Below are 21759 nucleotides of genomic sequence, written 5' to 3' on the forward strand. Positions count from 1 at the left end.
CCTTGTGTCATATGAGGGCATTAAGAAAAAGATTGAAAAACAAGCACTTGTTGACAAAAGGAATCATAGATTTCCTATTTTTTTCAAAATTATCCTTGATATTTTGTTTCATTTAGTTGAAAACAATCTTGAAGTTCCCAAAACTTCACTGATTATTAGAGAAAAATATTCCTTTTTTAAGAACAAGGAAATTCTATTCCTAGTGTCCTAAGAGTTTTCTTATAAATAGCTATTATTTTAACAAAAAAATATGGAATTTTGAGACCTTATTACTTTACTTTTCTCATTTAATATCTTTTTTTTTTTTTTGAGACAGGGTCTAGCTCTGTCACCAAGACTGGAGTGCTGTGGTGCAATCTTGGCTCACTGCAACCTCCACCTCCTGGGTTCAAGCAATTCTCCTGCCTCAGCCTCCCAAGTAGCTGGAATTACAGGCACCCGGCAGCTAATTTTTGTATTTTTAGTAGAGACAGGGTTTTGACATGTTGGCCAGGCTTGCCTTCAACTCCTGACCTCAAGTGATCCACCCGTCTTTGTATCCCAAACTGCTGGGATTACAAGCTTGAGCCACCTCTCCTGACATAATATCTTAATGTGATTATTGACACTACTGATTTTCAAACATTTAAATTACCTTTAATAACTAGAATGAATCCTTCTTTGCATTTTTTAATCTTTTGTAGATTTGTATCAAAGATTATGAGCAACATAGATCTGTAATGTTCTTTCTTAAAAATGTAATAGAATTTATTGTGAAACTATCTGGTCCTAGTTTTCATTTTAATAAAATTAATAATTGTAATTAATTTCCTTTAACAGTTAGAGGGCTATTCATTTTTACCATTTATTTTTGTCTTACTTTTCACAATTGGTGGGTTTTCTAGAAAGGTGACCATTTCAAATACATTTCCGTATTAATGATCTAAGTTGTATATATCTTTTTACGATCTCATTAAAGTCTGTATGAATATTAAGGATGTCATCACTGTTTATTCTTCATATTGTTTGAGTAATCATCATTTTTCTTCAGTGAACCTCACCAGAGGTTTATCAGTTTTACTGTTTTCAAAAATTGATACATAATAATAATTGATATATAATAGTTGTAAATATTTTGGGAATACATGTGGCATTTTAATACCTGTATATGAATCCTTTTAAAGAACCAAACTCTGACTATTCTTCTTGCTATATGTTTGGGCTTTAAAATTAAATTCTGTTATTTTCTTATTTGCTTCATATATTTTATTTTGTTTAAATGTGTTATCTTTTTTGTAATTTTTGAATTGAATAATTAGATCAGAAGAAATCAGAATTTATCATTTTCTAATGTCTTACATATTAGAAACATGTATTATATATCCTAAGCTATAAAATTTCCCCTAAAAGCATTGCTTTTAACTAGCACACAAATTTTTATATATAGCACCTTAATTATTAGTCAAATTAGAATATTTTCTGAATTATTTTGTATTTTTTCTTAGACACATGGGTCATTTAGAAATATAGTTATTAATATCCAAATATATAATCTATTTTCTATTTATATTTTGTGATTTCTGGTTCCATTTCAATCAAGAGTCAGAACATATTCTGAATTATTTCAATCTCTGGAACATGTGGGGCTATGCTTTAAGTTCAATATGTTCAATTTTATATATTGCACACTCTAAAAGAGGTGTAAATACTCCTACAACCACTTTGTTTTAAGATCATAAAAGATACTGCTTATAAACATTATACTGATTTATCTATATTGTACTCAAACACTGAAATTTTCAACCAGTCTTCTGGATACTTTTCTACAGATGTCAAGAATTCAACTACATTTATACTTTAATGTGGTTAACAGAATTTTGTCATATTGCTATGACAAAGTAGAGTGTTTTTACATACATCAATTATGTCAGTAGTATTAATAAGTGAATAAATATCTTTACATAACTGTAGTCTTTTCCCTCTGCTATTCAATCAGTGCAATTATCTATCAATTCAATTACAAATCAATTCAATTACCTATCAATTACAAATCAATTCAATTACCTATCAATTCAATTACAAATCAATTCAATTACCTATCCACCCTCTCACGGTCGTATATATTAATGCTCTTTCTAATCTTTTATGTAGGACATGAACTTCATTGGCTGGTCATGCAGGTATGATTGTTCAATTGTACGATGGTACAATTTTCTTTACTGACTGCCTGAACATTTTGGAGGAGGAAAGGAACACGTAAAATTGTGAATATTTGTTTTTTTTTTTTTTAATGAAAATCGCTCATTCTCCAAGCATCAAAGTCCAGTTAATTCTGTCCTTTTTCCCTGTGGCCTCAGCATGCAGATCTAAGTGTACAAATGGCACATCGTCTATGGGGATGCACCTCCCTGGACCCCTTCCTGAAGAGAAAGGAGAAAATAGGACAACATCATTTTCATTTGACATTCTGCCCATGCCCTATCTTCTTTTGTCATTTTTTCCCCTTCTGGAAATGGAGCTTCTTCCTTTCTTGCGAATGCATTTAAGGCTGTAAATTTTGCCTCTAAGCATGACTTTAAGTGCAACCTAAGCGTTTTAACATGTTATACACTTATCACTTATTACCGTTCAGTTGAAAATAGTTTCCAGTTTTCTTTGTGATTGCTTCTACCACCCACAGGTTATTTAGGTTACTTAAGGCCATCTTTTTTTTTTTCCCCCTGAGCACTCACCACAGTAACTATTTCCTGTCTTTTAAGCATCTACTTCATGTATGTAACCAGTTTCTATCCTTGTTCTGGATAAAAATACTAGCTTAAGATAAGTTATTTCATCTGGCTATAAATTGGACATTAAGCATGTTTTATATGTTTAAAATACAGCAATATGACAAAATTCTGTTAACCACATTAAAGTATAAATGTGGTTGAATTTTTGACATCTGTAGACAGATCTGTTGAAAATTTCAGTGTTTGATTACAATATAGATAAATCAGTATAATATTTATAAGCAGTATCTTTTATGATCTTTAAGTGGTTGTCAGAGTACTTAAACCTCTTTTTTAGATTCATATTGAAATTTAAAGGTATTTTAAAGTAACTTTCTTGTTATCCAGTTATTCACTCAGGGTGATCAGATGTCTATTCAAAACAGCCAACAATGAGCTAAAGGAGTGCTGTTCCAGCCAGAATTCTACCGCTACCACAAGTGATGAAAGCACAAGAAATCCTCCACAAAGGTATTCTACAACTTTAAGTGCAACCTAAGTCTATTCTAAACTTCTGAACTAAGGGTTGGAGAAAACTGGCTCTTTAAATTTCAAAATAAAAATCAGTTTATCTATCAATATAAGGCAATAAATACTCATGCATCCACCTCTCATGTGCCAGTAATTCCCAGGGACCCTATAGAAATCTTACTGCTGTGCAGATAGAGGGATTGACACAAAAACTCCAGCACAGGATTCTCTGGGTGGTTCTAAAATAGAAGAGACACGTATAGGTATCTTAAAGATCAGGCATCGTTCCAATTACTTTATAAGAATTAATGAATTATTATAAATTAATTAATACAGCAAACCTGCAAACTAGTCGCTATAATTCTTTCTGTTATTATTCCCATTGTCAGATGGGATAAAAGAAGGTAACTAATTTGTGACAGGGGAAAGTCTCAGATAGTGAGTGGTGGATTCAGGATTTAAACCCACGATGCCTGATTGTGGACACTTGCATTTAATTTCCGCAGCCCTAGCAGCTGCCAGCGCCGGCGCTGCACCCAGCTCCGCTCCGCGCGCCCAGCCCCGCCGGGTCCCGGACCCTGCCGGCAGCCGGCAGTGCCTAAACGTTAGATCTGAAGGATAGGAGCGTGCTGAGAAGGATAATGCTTTTAGGCAATTAATTGTATGTTCTTTAAATACGGGCATGTTAACCATACGGGGCTGGGCAGCGCATGCCTGAGCTGTTTGGAATAAAAGACTGCAGGATTTTGCAGTTTCTTTCTCTCCATCCTGCAGTCCACTTCTGAACTTGCCTCCCTCCTCTTGGGATATTCTTAGGCTGCCCGGACTTCACTTCAGCTCTGCTATCGCCCAGTCTTCCACTCATTCCACTCGGACCCCCAAATGCTGACCGGCCAGGGGATCCCATGCTACCCTGCAGGCTATTATATGCACAAGAAAACCAGGTCCCAGCCTCTGAGGCTGTCAGTGCTTTGTTAGTAAAGAAGGCACAGCTGAGCCAAATAACCAGACAAATGACCAGATGTGTACTTTCTGAGAATTGTAAAAACAATATTGATGCTCAAAAAAATATATATGTATATCAGGGCAGGAATATGGACAAAGGCAGTCAGAGAAAATGATCTCTGAAGACATTTGGATAGGATGGGAACTAGTTTATTTTTCTCAAGATGCACTGCCCAATTATTTCCAGTTATTCAATTATTATTCATTTTTTATGGTATTTAAAATCATGGGATACAATATTAGTTTATAACAGTTTATATGAAATATTGTTATGATAAAACTAAAAGATAAAGTCACTATCAGACTGTAAGACATGAACACAAATGGCAGCCACACAGGTGGGTATTTGGAAGGGAACATTGCCTGGCACCAACTGCACAGCCTTGGGCAGGTAAGGAAACATTCTGCTTCTCAGTTCCCTTGTGTTAGGAGATGAGATGGCCAAACACTATATACAACTTCACTCCAATACAGTAACTACTAGCCTCATGTGGCTATTTACATTAAATTTATAATTTTTAAAATGGACATTCATTTCCTCAGTCACTCTGAGGAAGTTATTACCGTTCAGTTGAAAATAGTTTCCAGTTTTTTAGCCTCATTTCAAGTGCCCAAGAACCCCATGGGGCTAGTAGCTTTCACACTGTACAGCATGCATATATATATATATAAATTGTTAGCAGAAAGTTCTTCTGGACAATGCTGGTGTATCAAGAGAGGGTCAACTATGATTTAGATACAGTGCTGGGAAAATATCACAGTTAAGCAAATAATAGATGCAGTGCTAGGAAAATATCACAATTAAGCAAATAATAGTTTTATATTCAGGATTCTTTTGTTTGTGAATTTGTAGAGAACTTGGCGTAGAAGCCTGAGAGCTGTGCTGCAAGTCTTTTCTTGTAAAATCACTGGGGCTGTCAAATCCTGATAAAGATAAAGTTTATTTCAAAAAGTTCAAGTGAGGCAGACCCTGGGACAGTGTGCATGCAAAATATAAAACTCGGTAACTATCAAAAGGAGAAAAAGACAAATCCAACATTTCCTACATTCATGATGAATAATCAGCACCATTTTCAAATAATTATCAAATTAGGAAAAGACAACCTTTTAAAAACACTGAGCCTTCTACTGACCGACTAGAAAGACTATGAAGTATCCCACAATTTATTTAGGTCTTCTGAAGCTAAAATGCTTTTCATTTTATTGTACAGCCTTAATAAGTTTAATTCCTAGGTTAGTTAACTTCTAATGTTATGAATGTTATTAATTTTAAATGTTTACTTCAAATGTTATTGATGACAAATAAAAATGATTTTCGTATATTGCACTCCTGTCCAGTGTCTTTGCTAAATGTACGTATTAAAGCTAATAGCTTATCTGTAAATTATTAATTTTCTGTTGCATTCCATCAATAATTTATTTCCAGTTATAACATCTTTTATTTCTTTGCTATTACACTAGCTAAGACTTGCAATAATAAATACAGATTTTTTGCCTTTAGATTTATTTCAGAGGGAAAGTTTTAGAAACCTTTTAGATAATTATCTAAATTACAGATGTAACAGATCCATATTCACATTTATTTCTGCTCCTGTCATTTTTACTAATAGATGTTTCCAGCAATATGACTATTTCATGTAAATTTTCAAGTTTAATGTCCTAACTTTGTTCCTGATATTCTCTAATGATTTTTAATGCCTGTTATTAATGTAGTGATAACATATTTGAAATTACTGATGTTGGTTATTAGAGCCTTCTTCATTTTTCCTTGATAAGTTTCACCAAAATTATCTGGCTTCAATAAGCTGTTTAAAGGATTTTACTTAATTTATTTCCCTTATTTAATACTTGTTTTTCTTCATTGCTTTTCTTGGCCTTATTATTTGCTTCATTCTGCTTTCTTTGCTTTTACCTACCTAATTATAATTTAATTTGTTGACTTGGGTGATTATAAATATTCAGATATGTTTCCACTTTACAAATTTAGGCAACAAAATTTCCTCAAAGAAACTTACAGAAAAAAAAAATCCAATAATATATAAAATATCATGACACAGAAGGGCTTCTTATTAGAAACAAATTGGTCAGTTAAATATTTGAAACTCATAGCTGCAAATAATCACATTAAGAGAATAAAGGGAAAAACAAGATTATCTCAAAAAATATACAAAACTACATGACAGAATTCAGTATGCGGCGGTCATGATACGTACTCTCAGCAAAGTAGGAATACAAAAAAATGATTAATCCACTACACGTATCTGCAGAAATGACAAAACGCTTATACATGGAAATTAAAGACCATTCCTTTGTGGATAGTATGCCACAACACAGCACAGATGGGTTGAAAGAAAGGAAGAGAAACAAAGGGCTGCCATGAATTAAACCACTAGAGAAAATAAAAGCCTGGGTCATGCAGGGGACAGTGCCTTATTAAGCCAGCATCAGGAATGGTTGAAGTCTGGGGCTTCTACACAATGGGAAAACGAGCATAGTAATCACAATAAAGAAAGACATCTGAAAGGTGCTAACTTAGCCTCGGATCAGAAGCGCTCTCTGCTAATGCCTTGCTGGTGAAAAGCGTATCCAACGTAAGCCCTCAGAAATCCCAGAAAACAAAGACCAAAAGAAACGACGCTTTGTCAACAGAGCAAATCGAAAAAATCTTCCAGCAGTGACAGGGCATTAAAAAAAAAAAAACACAGACATAAGATGGAGTGAATCAAAAAAGGATTTATATAATTCATGTATGAAATGCTTCAGAATCTATTGGATTCTAATTTTTTTTAAGGCAGACAGATACGAAAATACAACGAAGACGTGCATGACTGAAACCAAAAGAGATTAAAGTAAAACCTCATTCTCCTGAGGAAACGGTGTGAGAAGGGACTTAGGGACTGCCGGAACACAGCGAAGCAGAGGCAGAAGGCAGACAAAAGGGGCTGGGTTGGTCCCTGCCTGTGTGAACAAAAAATATGTCAGATTGGAAAATTGCGGTAAAATCCGAGCGCAGCACGTACGTTGCCCCCACAGGAAGTGTCCGCCGTGCTGCCTGTGCCCGGAAGTAGGTAGGAACACACAGTCAGAGGGAGCCAAGAACCGGGGGGGACGGAAAAGAGATGCACACTTCCCCTAGAGAAGCCTCCGAGCGTGGCCGACACTCCGGGCCTCAAGCCCATAAAGAAAAAATACCGGAGACGTTCTGGCACCATTTCGGGGTGAAGAAGCTGCCATGGAAGAGCCTGCAGCTCCCTCAGAAGCCCACGAGGCAGCCGGGGCCCAGGCAGGTGCTGAGGCAGCAGGGGAGGGTGTGTCTGGGCCGGACCTTCCCGTCTGTGAGCCCTCCAGGGAATTTGCTGCTCCAGATTCAGCCCTGCCACATGCGCCTGTGGCCTGGGCCCCCTTCCCTGTAGCTCCAGTCCCTGCCCACCTCCGCACAGGAGGCCTGAGGCCTGCTCCAGCCTCAGGAGGAGGAGCCTGGCGCAATCCGTTTCCAAGCCGAAGCAGCGGCATTTGGACAAAGCAGATCATCTGCAGGTATTATATACATGGGCAGTGCAAGGAGGGGGAGAACTGTCGCTATTCCCACGACCTTTCTGGTCGGAAGATGGCCACTGAGGGCAGCGTTTCGCCGCCTGGGGCCTCTGCGGGTGGAGGCCCTAGCACGGCTGCGCACATCGAGCCCCCGACTCAGGAAGTGGCGGAAGCCCCCCCGGCTGCATCCTCCCTTTCCTTGCCTGTGATTGGCTCGGCTGCTGAAAGGGGTTTCTTTGAAGCCGAGAGAGACAATGCAGACCGTGGAGCTGCTGGAGGAGCGGGTGTAGAAAGCTGGGCGGATGCCATTGAGTTTGTTCCAGGGCAGCCCTACCGGGGCCGCTGGGTTGCGTCTGCCCCCGAGGCTCCTCCACAGAGCTCAGAGACTGAGAGGAAGCAGATGGCTGTGGGCAGGGGGTTGCGGTTTTGCTATTATGCTTCCAGGGGAGTTTGCTTTCGTGGGGAGAGCTGTATGTTCCTCCATGGAGACATATGCGACATGTGTGGGCTGCAGGCCTTGCACCCCATGGATGCTGCCCAGAGGGAAGACCATATAAGGGCCTGCATTGAAGCACACGAGAAAGATATGGAACTCTCGTTTGCTGTGCAGCGTGGTATGGACAAGGTGTGTGGCATCTGCATGGAGGTTGTCTATGAGAAAGCCAACCCCAATGACCGCCGCTTTGGCATTCTTTCCAATTGCAACCATACCTTCTGTATTAGGTGTATCCGCAGGTGGAGAAGTGCCAGACAGTTTGATAACAGGATCATCAAGTCTTGCCCGCAGTGCAGGGTCACCTCCGACTTGGTCATTCCCAGTGAGTTCTGGGTGGAGGAGGAGGAAGAGAAGCAGAAACTTATTCAGCAATACAAGGAGGCAATGAGCAACAAGGCCTGCAGGTATTTTGCGGAAGGCAGGGGTAACTGCCCATTTGGAGACACATGCTTTTACAAGCATGAATACCCTGAGGGCTGGGGAGATGAGCCTCCTGGGCCAGGTGGTGGGTCATTCGGCGCATACTGGCATCAACTTGTGGAGCCTGTGCGAATGGGAGAGGGCGACATGCTCTATAAAAGCAGTAAGAAGGAGCTTGTCGTGCTTCGGCTGGCCAGTCTGTTGTTTAAGCGGTTTCTTTCACTGAGAGATGAGTTACCCTTCTCTGAGGACCAGTGGGACTTGCTTCATTATGAGCTGGAAGAATATTTCAATTTGAATCTGTAGCATCGTGCTGTGGCATGTGGTCTAGTCTGCTGAGGTTCTGTCGTCTGCTATTGCCTGTTTTCCCTGTGTTGACACTCTTATTGCTTTCAGGGGCTGTTGAGGCAGTGCTTCTGTTTTCTTGTCTATTCTGCATATCTTTTCCCCTAGGATTATGGTGATTATCTGTGTTAAAAAAAATACGTCCTTAAAGTTACTGTTTTGGTGAAATTAATATTAATGTCAGCTTATGGCTTTTTTTTGTCATCTCTGTTTTCAACAGGATTAACTCAGTTCTAGTGTAGTGTTTACTGAATTTCCACACTTATTTTGAAGACCCTCGAGTAAATGTGGCAGAGTGAAAGGAGAAGTTTTCATTGAACTAGTAGCTTTGTGCTATAATAGCCTTAACAAATGGACCCTCACAGGGTCTTGCAGCTGCTCATCTGTTTACAGTTTGTTCTTTTCCTCCTTCCCCTTCAAGTGCACTTGTTAAACTGTGATGAACTTGTGATTTTGTGTTTTACTTGACCAAAACCAAGTGTATATGTTTACATGTTTTTATCCTGTTTAGCTTGACATGAAATAATTTATATTTGGAAATATATATTTAAGAATGATATATATATAATATATATGTATAAGAGCTATGTATTTGAAAATATATATAAAAGAATATACATCACAATATTTATGTTTATGTAATAAAGTAAATACAGAGCCGAAAGCTGAAGGTCAAAGCCTAACAGGATTGGCTGTTGTGTGGATGTGAGTTGTGTGAATAATCATTCTGTCCCTTGCACAGAAGCCAGTAATTAGCATCTAATGAAAAGGACTGTTCAAGTGGGTCTGGCCAAATGTAACAGATGCAGATCTTAGAGGACTTACAAAGCACTATATTGGTAATTCTTACAATGGCATTAATAGCTCACTCTATAAAAACAGAAATGGTGTTCCTATGCAGTTTAGCCACCTTCTCAATAATTCTTTGTAACAGCAAATCCTAGGCTCAGAGGCACAGTGCTTTGTATTTGATATACAAAGTCTCTAGACTTTCCCAACAAGGGGCTTTAGACAAAAGATTTCAACATAAAAGTAACAAGATTATAAAAGGGAAAATAGAACAAAAATACTAAAACCAGTGAGAATAAAATAATGGAAAGATAATAAAATATAGAAAGTACTAAAAACTAAGTGTAAGAGTAATATAGAAAATTTACATACAACTTAATTAGATTAAATGAAAGCAGTTTAAAGACTGAAAGTCAAAGGCTATAAGACTTCATTACAATCAAAATGAAACATCCTATTTAAAATACACACAACATAAAAATACAGAAATATTCAAAGTAGTAAGATGGGAAAAAACCAAACAGGTGCTGTGACTGTCTTGATTGTAGACAAAGTTTATGGTAAGGATAAACACTTTGCTGGAGATAAAAAGGAATGATACATAAACATTAAATTGTAATTCACAGGAATATATAACTATTCAAATTTTGTATACATTTAATAACATTGTATCAGATACACAACTGATAAAAATAGAAAATCCTAACTCCAGACTCTTAGTGGACAATTTTAATACACCTTTTTAGCAACCAAACAAAGAAGAAATGAATGTGAAAGATAATTACGCCATTTTAATGACTTACCTGCATAACTTATGATCTGCATCAACTGCAAATGCACTTATCTTGGCTGAAGTAGCTGAAAAATATGCTAGGAGTCTGAATCGTGAGTCCCAGGCTATTCACACTGTCCTGACTGTCCAACAAATATGGCACATTTAAGAGTTTTTATACCATGTAATTTGCATGCAAAAGGATGAATTTGTCAGAACTACCTAATGTGGTACTTGCTATAATTTTTCTCATTATCCTGATGAGGTAAATAATAAAGAATTTAAAGGTTTTGCCCATAGAGTTTATGACCCATAGCTGTGAGTTAGTGGAACAAAGACTGGAACTCAAACAGTGTATGTCCAGAGCAGTTGCACTTACCATGTTCACTAGGAGCAGGTGGACTAGCTGAGTGTAGCTGCTGGAGACACAAGTACAGCCTTTAAGTATGGATGCTTCAGCCAAGTGGAGCAAAGATGGACATGAATAAGCTCCTACAGAACGTAGGAGCCATGGGGCATTTATCTATAGGCTGCCAGCTCAGTGATTTTAGTCCACTGCTTCAGAGTGTGCCTCAGCCTCCTATAATTTTACATTGCCTCTCCCTTCTTACATGACTCCTGGTTCTAGTAAGTACCTCAGCCTATTTGCCTGGACCTTTTGCCATATTCCTTTCCTCTTGATTCCTCTTAGCGAAAGAATTCACCAATCAGGACACCCTTGATGCCTGACTATCACTGGCATGCAAGGTGAGTGACACATTCCAAATAAATTCCAAACATCTGAGGTCCCTGCCCTGCAGTTGTGCAGGAGAAAGAGAGATTAGATGAACTAAACAACCAAAGAATGAGACCAGATGGTGTATTCTCAAAGACTGTGCCAACACCAAAGTCTCAAAAAATGAGTCCCAGTAGTGGCAGAGCTTTCAGAGAGGTGTTTTTAAGCTGAGCCCAGAAAGCTGTGGAAAGTTTCTCCAAATGTACACTTCCCTGCATTGTGAAATACCATGTTTTTATTCAAATAGTATCTTCAGCCAGATAATCGTAAAGTTCAGGATTTATAGTAGGACAATGGTTAGTAGAAAATAAAGTGGCTTGGGAGATAAAGGATAGTTAGAATGCTGACTCTGCTTCTTACCAACCATTCAGTTTCACAGTCTAAGGAAGTTACTTAAATTTTCTGTACTTCAGTTTCTTCATATGAGAAATGGGTACAGTTCCACCTACTTTTGCAGGATTGTTGTGAGGATCAAATGTAGTTTGGACAAAAAGCTCGAAACATAGGTTTGTTGATTTGTTGGGTTTTTTTTAGTGATATATATAGATGTGAGATTTGTGCATATTTTTGGACATGAAAAGGTGATTGCACAGAAATTAATCACCCAGATTTTCTTTTTGAGAATCTTTGGAACTTGTATTAATGTAACATTATCACTTAATGATTATTTTGGTAAGCAAGGGGTATATTACTCTCACATTCATAATTTCAAAAAGATGAAGTATTTTTTCAGCAAAAATTATTCAGTTGAAACTAAGTATGTGCTATTCAGTTACTTAAAATATAACAAAAGAAATACATATTTTGGCAGATTTCTAACTGAGGAAAATAACAAAGGGACATTTTTAGAATATATGGGATTTCTTGTTCCCTCATCAGTTCATTCAGAAAAATGTCAAATAACAGAAGTATTACTGCCACCAAGTCTGGGTGAAGTGTTACCAAGGGCTTTCCCACGATCTGACCACTCCCCTGCTGCAGTCAGGAACAAAGAAGCCTTTGCCACACAAAGGTCTGCTCTGTGAGTGATGCAGCGTGTGCGCTGGCCCTCGCCCCTAGGAGGACTTAGGGATTCAGCCCTGGGGTCTACAAAAATGGTATCATTTCAGCTACAACCAAAAAAGCCTACAACAAGTCAGGTTTGCTTAGGTTTCATGTGTCTCGATTTGATGGATATCCACACATGCAAATATACTAAGAGAAATTTACCTAGTAATTCTTCCCCTTTGAAGATATGGAAATCACTTTGTCTCATGGCTCACATGTCACTAAATGAATTCACTGAATTTCACTGACAGGGAAACATTTTCAGTCTGTAGTCTATGTCCATATGCTCTTCCATTTTACAGTTTTCCAAACGTCGTGGAGGCATGGTTTTTGTTGCCACAGCTAATGCTAAACTACAACTTCAGTGTGGGATAGAGTTAGGGTAGGGCTGGGAACAGGGATATATGGGAAATAACCCAGTACTAGTGCATAGAAGTAAATTAAGTCATGTCAGTTTTTGCCATGAAAATATATATCACATTTTCCAATATTAAGGGAACAATAACAAAACTAATTGTGAAATAGAGTACAGTGAAACTGTCAATTAGATCTAGATATTAAAAGTAGTACAGGCAACATTCTCTGAGGTCAATACAAGAAAATAAGCTACTACCGTCTGGGCACAGTGGTTTGCACTTGTAATCCCAGCACTCTGGGAGGCTGAGGCGGGTGGATCACGAGGTCAGGAGATCAAGACCGTCCTGGCTAACACAGTGAAACCCTGTTTTACTAAAATACAAAAAAAAAAAAATAAAATTAGCTTGGCGTGGTGGTGGGCACCTGTAGTCCCAGCTACTCTGCAGGCTGAGGCAGGAGAATGGTGTGAACCCAGGAGGAGGAGCTTGCAGTGAGCTGAGATCATGCCACTGCACTCCAGCCTGGGCAACAGAGCAAGACACTGTTTCAAAAAAAAAAAGTAAAAGAAAATAAGCTACTACCACTTTTAATTGTCTCTCATAAATAATTTGATGTAGGAGTGAATTCAAAATCATTTAGAATATAATATGACAATGGCAAATTATGCATACCATAATATACAGGATACTTCTAGATCTGTACTCAGAGTATAACTCCTAATTTTAAATACTAATGTATATTGTCTTAAAAGCAAAGAGCCTAATTAACTAGGTATTCAAACTTAAATTTTAAAAAGACCACAGCATGAACACATGCACACATATATACAAACACATACAAACACAACTAAGGTAAGCAGGAGGAATTAATAAATATTAAACTAAAAATTTGTTGAACAGAGAATGACAATGTAAAGGCTGATTTTTTTTTGTAAAAATAATTAGTAAACAGATAAACCACTAACTTAAAAAACAAAGGATAAAGTGCAATTAACATAGGAAATGTTAATCAGAGGTAATTAGAGCTAAAAAGGCACTAAAGAAATGGGAAATAAATCCTTGTTATACCTGAGGGAAAGGTACTTGAAAATATGAAACAAAATTTAACAGTTTCAACATAAACATAAATTTCCAAACATCAATCCAGATGACAAATCTAAACGAACCTATTGCTAACAACAAAAAAATGAAGTTGTCTAAAATGCACTTACTCCCTACTCCACACCCAAAGAAACAGAAGACATTATCCCCTGAAATTTACTTATACATTTAAGTAAAATATATTGCAGTGCTGTATAAACCATTTCTTAGTCCATTTGAGCAAATATCATAAACTAGGTGGCTTATCAGCAACATAAATTTATTTCTCACAGTTCTGGAGGCTGAGAGGTTTAAGAGCATGGCACCGGCAGCTTGGTGCCTGGTGAGGGTCGGTTCCTGGTTCATAGATGACCATCTTCGCAAGAAGACACTGTAAAGTGTCCTCACATAGCGGAAGGCACCACCAACCTCACTGGGACCCCTTTAATTGTGCTGTTTTAATGTACAATAAAATGTATTAAAATTAAAAACTATAAATAATTACATAAATATATTTGTTTTCTTTTTTATGGGTAGTTTGTTTTTCAGTGGAGAAGTGCTTGAAGCAATGCCATATGATAACATGTTCTAGTGAAAGTTTTATGCAAGTTAATCAAGAATACAATACAATATAAACAATGAGGGAATCACAGTTGTGGGGGCTTAGACACAAAGCTGTGTATACCATTTGAGCTGGTAAATTGGAGCCTCTTTTATTAAGGGCATTAATCGCACGTATGAGGCCTCCACCATCATGACTCCAACACCTTCCAAAGGTCCCATCTCCTAATACCATTACCTTAGAGATTAGATTTCACCGTAGAAATTTTGGAGACACACAAACATTCAGTATACAGAACTGCTATGGTTTGGATATGGTTTGTTGAGCCCAGCAAGTCTCGTGTTGAAATTTGATCCACAGTGTTGGAGGTGGGGCCTGGCAGGAGGTGTGTGAGTAGTGAGAGCAGATCCCTCGTGAATGGCTTTTGCTGCCGTTCTCACAGAAGTGAGTGAATTCTCACTCTGAACTCCCATTAGAGCTGGTTATTGAGAAGAGCCTAGGCTGGGCTCATGCCTGTAATCCTAACACTCTGGGAGACAGAGGCATAAGGATTGCTTGAGGCCAGGAGTTTGGACCAGCCTGGACAAAATAGTGAGACCCCATCTCTACAAAAAAATAGAAACAATTAACCAGACATGGTGGTGCATGCCTGTAGTCCTAGTTTATCAGGATGTTGAGCGGGGAGGATTGATTGAGCCTAGGAGGTTGTGGCTGCAGTGAGCTATGATTGTACCACTGCACTCCAGCCTGGGCTGCAGAGTGAGACCCTGTCTCTAAAAAAATAGGAAAACAGCCTGGCAACTCCTTTGCCTCCTCTTGCATGATGTGATGTCTTCTCCTATTCCTCTTTCATCATGAGTGGAAGCTTCCTGAGGGCCCTCACCAGAAGCAGATATTGGTGCCATGCTTTTGTGTGTGTGTGTGTGTGTGTGTGTGTGTGATGGATTTTTGCCCTTGTTTCCCAGGTTGGAGTGCAAAGCTGCAGTCTTGGCTCACTGCAGCCTCTGCCACAGGGGTTCATACGATTCTCCTGCCTCAGCCTTCTGAGTAGCTGGGATTACAGGTGCCCGCCACCACACCCAGATAATTTTGTATTTTAGTAGAGATAGGGTTTCACCATGTTGGTCAGGCTGGTTTTGAACTCCTGACCTCAGGTGATCCACCCGACTGGGCCTCCAAAAGTGCTGAGATTACAGGCATGAGCCACCACGTCCGGCTGGAGCCATTATTTTTTTGCAGACTCCAGAACCATAAGCCAAATAAGCTGCTTTTAAAAACTATATTATTCAGTTTCATATATTCCTTTATAGAAACAAAAATGGACTAAGACCAGAAAATTGGTGCTGAGGAGTGGAATGTTGCTATAAAAATACCTAAAAATTTGGAAGCAGCTTTGGAACTGGGTAATGAGCAGAGGCTGGAAGAGTCTAGAGGGCTCAGAAGAAGATAGGAAGGGAAATCTTGGAACTTCCTAGAGACTGGTTGTGACCAAAATGCTGATAGAAATACCGACAGTAAAGGACATGCTGAGGAGGTCTCCGACGGAAATGAGGAACTTACTGGGAACTGAAGCAAAGTTATACCCTAGCAAATAATTTGGCTGCATTGTGTATACACACTAGCACTTTGTGGAAACCTGAACTTAAGAATGATGGCCTAAAGTATCTGGCAGAAGAAATTTCTAAGCAGCAGAACATTCAAGAAGTGGTATGGCTACAACCAACAGTCGACAGTCAAATATGGGAGCAAAGGAAGGACTTAAAGTTGGAACATAGGGTTAAAAGGGATACAGAGCATAAAAATTTGGAAAACTCAAGCCTGGCCATGAGAAAGAGAAGAGCATTTTTCAGGAGAGGAAATCTGAGGGGGACAGCTGAACAACCACTTGCTAGAAAGATTAGCACAGATAAAAAAAGAGAGCCACTTGGTAATAGAACAGTGTGAAAAAAGTCCAAAGGCATTTCAGAATCTTTGAGTTTACTTCTCCCATTACAGGTCCACAGGCCTAGAAGGACAGATGGCTTCTGGGCCAGGCCCAGGGTGCTGCTACCCTGTGCAGTCTTGGGAAGCTGCTTCCCACATCCTGGCTGCTTGGACCACAGCTAAAGCTCAAAGGGCTCAAGCTACTGCTTAGACCACTGCTTAAGAGGGTGCAAGCTGTAATGTTTGGGGCTTCCATGCGGTGCTAAGACTGCAGGCACACAGTATGAGACTGACTGAGGCTCTTTGTGGGTTGGAGCCCCCACGAAGTGTCTCCACCACGCACTGCCTAGTGGAGCTGTGGGAGTAGGGTTGCCATCCTCCAGACCCCAGAATTCTAGAGTCACCAGCGCATGCACTCTCAGCATGGAAAAGCCGCAAGCACTGGACTCCTATACATGATAAGAGCTACATGGGCTTCACACAGCAACGCCATGGGGACAGGGCTGCCCAAGGCCTTGAGAGCCCACACCTCATACTGTTGTGCCCAGGATGTGGGACATGGAGTCAAAGGAGAATATTTTGGGGCTTTGAGTTTTTGTATCTGCCCTTCTGAGTTCTAGACTTAATGTGGGGAGTATTACCTCTTTCTTTAGGCTGATTTCTCCCTTTTGGAATGGGAATGTCTAACCAATGCCTGTATCACGTTTGTATCTTGGAAGTAAATATCTTGTTTTTTATTTTACAGGTTCACAGCTGTAAAGAACTTGCCTGGAGTCTCAGATGAGACTTTGGACTTTGGACTTTTGAGTTGATGCTGGACCAAGTTAAGACTTTGTTGATAGGATGATTTTATCTGGCAATGTGAGAAGAACATGAGTTTTAGGGGGTCAGGGGCAGAATGCCGTGGTTTGGATATGGTGTCTTTGGCCCCACCGAGTCTCATATTGAAATTTGATAACCAGTGTTGGAGATGGGGCCTGGTGGGAGGTGTTGGGAATATTGGGGTGGATCCCTCATGAATGGCTTGGTGCCATTCTTGCAGGGATGAGTGAGTTCTTACTCTGAGTTCTCTAGAGAACTGGTTGTTGAAAAGACTTGTCATTTCCTCCTCTTCTATCTCAGTTCCTCTCTTGCCATGTGATGCCTACTCCCCTTCCCTTTCTGGCATGGGTGGAAGTTGCCCCAAGTTCTCACCAGAAGCAGGTGTTGGTGCCATGCTTCTTGTACAGTCTCCAGAACTATGAGCCAAAGAAACCTCTATTTTAAATAAATTACTCATCCTCAGGCATTTCTTTATAGCAACACAAACAGACTGAGAAGCACTATTTCATAAAATAAAGGTGTACCTACATAACTTATGAATGGTATATAACATGGTATCAAAATACTGCCAGTTCTAGTTCATTTTGTGCTGCTATAACAGAATACACATGCCCCTTGACTTATGGTGGGGCTGTGTCCCAATAAACCCACCATAAATAGAAAATATCATAGTTGAAAATGCATTTAATGTCCCTATAAACCCATTATAAAGACAAAAAATCATAAAGTCGAACCATTGTTAAGTCCAGATGCTCACTGAGTTACACTGGGGTTATGTCCTGATACAACTGTCGTGAAGTTGAGTAATCATATGTCGAACCATCATAAATTGGGGCCCCTCTGTGCCTGAGACTGGGTAGTTTACAATGAACAGAAGTTTATTGGCTCATTGTTATGGAGGCTGGGAAATCTAAGATTGAGAGGCCAATGTCTGGAGAAGGCCTGCTTGTTGCACCGTCCCATGGCAAAAGGGCAATGAGAGTGAGAGGTAGCAAGAGCCTGAACTCAAAACTTCAAGCCCTTTTATAATTGGTATTAATCCATTCATGAGGGTAGAGCTCTCATTACCTCAGCATCTCCCATTAGGGCTTACCTTCCAACACTGTTATATTGGGGATTAAGTTTCCAACACATGCTCTTGGGGGAACACATTCAAACCATAGTACCAACATAGTGTAATACAGAAAGAACTAGAGATCTGTCTCATTTATGAATATTGATGCAAAAAAATAGGAAATGAAATATTAGTGAAAGAATAGCACAGTTAAAAAATAAGACATCAGGAAGTAATGAATTATATTCCAGGAAAACAAAGATGGTACAATATGAAAAAATATTTTTTCTTAATATATCAAAGGAAATAATCATATAAGCAACTTCATATATCTCCCAATAAAAATAAATTTGTGATCCAAGGTCAGGAGATCAAGATCATCCTGGCTAACACGGTGACACCCTGTCTCTACTAAAAAATACAAAAATGAAAAATTAGCCAGGCGTGGTGGCGGGCGCCTGTAGTCCCAGTTACTCAGGAGGCTGAGGCAGGAGAATGGTGTGAACCCGGGAGGCGGAGCTTGCAGTGAGCCGAGATCGCGCCACTGCACTCCAGCCTGGAGGACAGAGTGAGACTCCGTCTCAATAAATAAATAAATAAATTTGTGATCAATTTGCTTTAGTGTATATAATACTGCTATTTAAGGCATAAATATATTTATATATGTATATTATCAAATCTAAATTTTGAGAAATGAACACAAAACACATAACTAATGAAAAGAAATCAAATTAACATAGGAAAATTAAAATATTAAATATAAAGGCTGAGACTTTGAAAACAATTCATAAAATAAACCACTAAATTAATGAGGAAAATGAGAAAAAATAAAACAAAATCACATACACACTTACGTTCAATAGGAGGATTTCACAACATATTCTATTAAACAAACATAAGAAATCACTCAACCAGATGTAGATTAATTGCAAAACTGAAATTGATAACTTTCTAGGCATTTATCATTTATCAAACATTGGCTACAAAACATGACAATGTAACCTAGTTAACATAAAATTAAAATGGTTATCACAATTTAAATAGGGATTCTCATAAAGCCTTCAAAGAACAAATCATTAAAGTGCTATGTAACACAATCCAGAAGTTTAAAATGGAAGGAAGGGTCACTGACATGTTTAATTATGAATGACACATAATTTTATATCGGAATGTAACGAAGGTAGTGAACACAAACACCCATTCACAAATACATGCAAACTAATGATCAAATTTATGAATAATGATGCAAAATTTAAAGAAAATATTAGAATAAAAATATTTCAGCATTGTATTTCTTTCAAAATCAGTCAAAAAAGATAATTCTATCATCTCTTTTGATCAAGCAAAAAATTAGATTTTTCTCTCCTTTCTTCACTATTAGACATTATTTTGATGTATCAATCAGTGCAATTGTATACGAGGCCACAAAATGAGACATATAAATGATACAGCCTTCAAAGAAGGATTTAAATTCATCTGAGATGTCATATATTGAAAATCTGAAAATTTCTGTAAAACTTCAAAAAATAAAAACCAGTAAAATTCTAGGAGAATAGTAAATGTGGGTAAGTTTCATATTATAGAAAATGTAATAAAACACCTATTTTTGTTATCACAGCAATAAACTACACAGGAACCATGTACTTTAAATTTAGGAATAAATAAAAATGGAATAAATGTGTTAAGTGTCTTCAGGAAACCATAAATACTTAAGCAAATGAAAATAATATACTATATAATTTGATAGGGAACTTTAACATCACCAATGTGTCAATTTTTTAATGAATTTACCAAATTTCTAATAAAGTACTGCTTAGGGAAAAGTCTTCTTATAACTGCGTCCTTCCTCTATTCTCAACCACAACAATCACGAACGCAGAAAATGTCGGTGGCTAAATGTGGGGGCATTTCACACACACCAAGCAGCAGACACCAGCTGGCTGGGAATCCTCCAATTTAATTCCAAGGCTCTCTACCTGAAGATAGTGTCAGATCCCACAGGGAGAGGGGCCAGCCGGCCCCGAGACTCCTCCCACTCCCTAGACACCAGTCACAAGTCCAGGCCTCTGGAACTTCTGATCAGTGGGCTTCAAGTTGGCGTTCCCACAACCCACTCTTTGGATTTGATTAATTTGCTGGAGCAGCTCACAGAACTCAGTGGAACATGTGTACTGATTTATTACAAAGGATGCAGATGGAGAGATGCATTTGAGGAGGCTGTGGGGGAATGGGGTGGAGCTCCCATGCCCTCCTGGAGTGCCGCCCTCCAGGAGCCTCCAGGTGTTCAGCTATCCAGAAGCCTTTGGAGCCCAGTGCTCTGGGGTTTTTATGGCAGCTTCATAACATCAGCATTCCTTCCCCCAGGGTATGGGGGGTATGGCCCTTTATGGAATGAGGATCTTAGGATCCACTTCAGAAAGGTTGGGTGAGATTTAGAGTCCTGCCTTGAGGTGGCTCAAAGGAGGTCAGGAGAAGGTAGAGAGATTCTGTTTCCTAAGTCCTGCTCCTAAAGCCTAACGCCCAGTATTATTTTTTTAAAAAAGACTGTAACAAGGGCTATGGGAGTTATGAGCCAGTAACTGTAAATGAAAACGTGTGTGTGTGTGTGTGTGTGTCTCATAACAACACAAGTACAAACGAGTTCTTAAAAAACTGTTATGAAAGTTGACACGTTGTGGGGAAAAAGCCAGTAAGACCAGAACATTTTAGAATTGAAAAGCATCCAGTCAGTGAACTTTACCAGGTCTTCAAACAGTGTCATATTGCCAGCAATATGAAGAGCAGCTAGTGGGACTTGAATTGATGAAAATATATACTAAAAGGTTCATAAACAGACATATGTATTGGGTTTATGATAAAGATAAAAGGATTATTCAATAAAAGTTGTTGGGTGAATTCAGGAGTCATTTAGAAAACTAATACATGGGCTCCAAATAGCATACTTTAACAGCAGTATAAATTCCACCTACATCAAAATTTCAAACAAATACAAAACCAGAAAAGGATTTCCTTTCTATTTTAAAGTCTTGGAGTCAAGAATGTCTTACAATGACATATTCTATAAAACTCTTAAAAGTTTGACCATAATTGTAGCAATAACTGCATAGGGTCTACTGTGTGCCAGGCTCTGTTCTAAGATGGTTTATCCCAATTAATCCTTCCAACCATCCCAAGAGGTAGGCACTATTAACCCCTTGTAGTGGCTGAGAGCACTGAAGCTGAGGGAGGCTCATAGACATGTCCGTGGCACACAGTTAATAGACTTGCCCATCTGACTGCAGAGCGGGACCTCTCCTCAACTGCTCTACCTTACAAATGTAACCAGTTTAAAATGAGCTAATGAATTCGACATGAGCAGCTTCCTCACCCCTAAAAAAATATCAAACTATAAGAATTTATTTCCATAATATATAAAGGCGTCTAATAAAATACTAGTAACTTAAATCAACAAAGTATAAATCTTGCACAGAAAGCAAAATGCATATAGTTTGAAGGTGGGGAAGAGTTGTCAAACATCACTAATAATTATTAAAACTGATGAAGTTTCAGTTTCCTCCCAAT

The 21759-nt window shown here is 38.7% G+C and overlaps 1 protein-coding gene across 3 annotated transcripts; it reads left to right on the forward strand.

Annotated features, from left to right (window-relative positions):
- The first annotated feature begins 6984 nt into the window (after positions 1-6984).
- Positions 6985-17340, forward strand: MKRN3 (makorin ring finger protein 3). Of its 3 annotated transcripts, none has more exons than XM_017850162.1 (2): positions 7336-8657; positions 17068-17340. In XM_017850162.1, the coding sequence occupies exons 1-2, from the start codon at positions 7456-7458 to the stop codon at positions 17132-17134; spliced, it is 1269 nt and encodes a 422-aa protein (XP_017705651.1). In that variant the 5' UTR covers positions 7336-7455; the 3' UTR covers positions 17135-17340. The 3 variants fall into 3 exon arrangements, with proteins under 3 accessions (XP_017705650.1, XP_017705651.1, XP_017705652.1); XM_017850163.1 differs by lacking the exon at positions 17068-17340 and adding an exon at positions 9239-9541 and having other exon boundaries at positions 7342-8657; XM_017850161.1 differs by lacking the exon at positions 17068-17340 and having other exon boundaries at positions 6985-9677.
- Positions 17341-21759: the final 4419 nt, after the last annotated feature.

This window comes from Rhinopithecus bieti, unplaced genomic scaffold (genome assembly GCF_001698545.2).
Source record: "Rhinopithecus bieti isolate Rb0 unplaced genomic scaffold, ASM169854v2 scaffold_32955, whole genome shotgun sequence".
NCBI classification, from domain to species: Eukaryota; Metazoa; Chordata; class Mammalia; order Primates; family Cercopithecidae; genus Rhinopithecus; species Rhinopithecus bieti.

Excerpts from the sequence above, each read along its gene's own strand:
- MKRN3 (XM_017850161.1), top strand. The coding sequence starts at position 7,456 with ATGGAAGAGCCTGCAGCTCCCTCAGAAGCCCACGAGGCAGCCGGGGCC.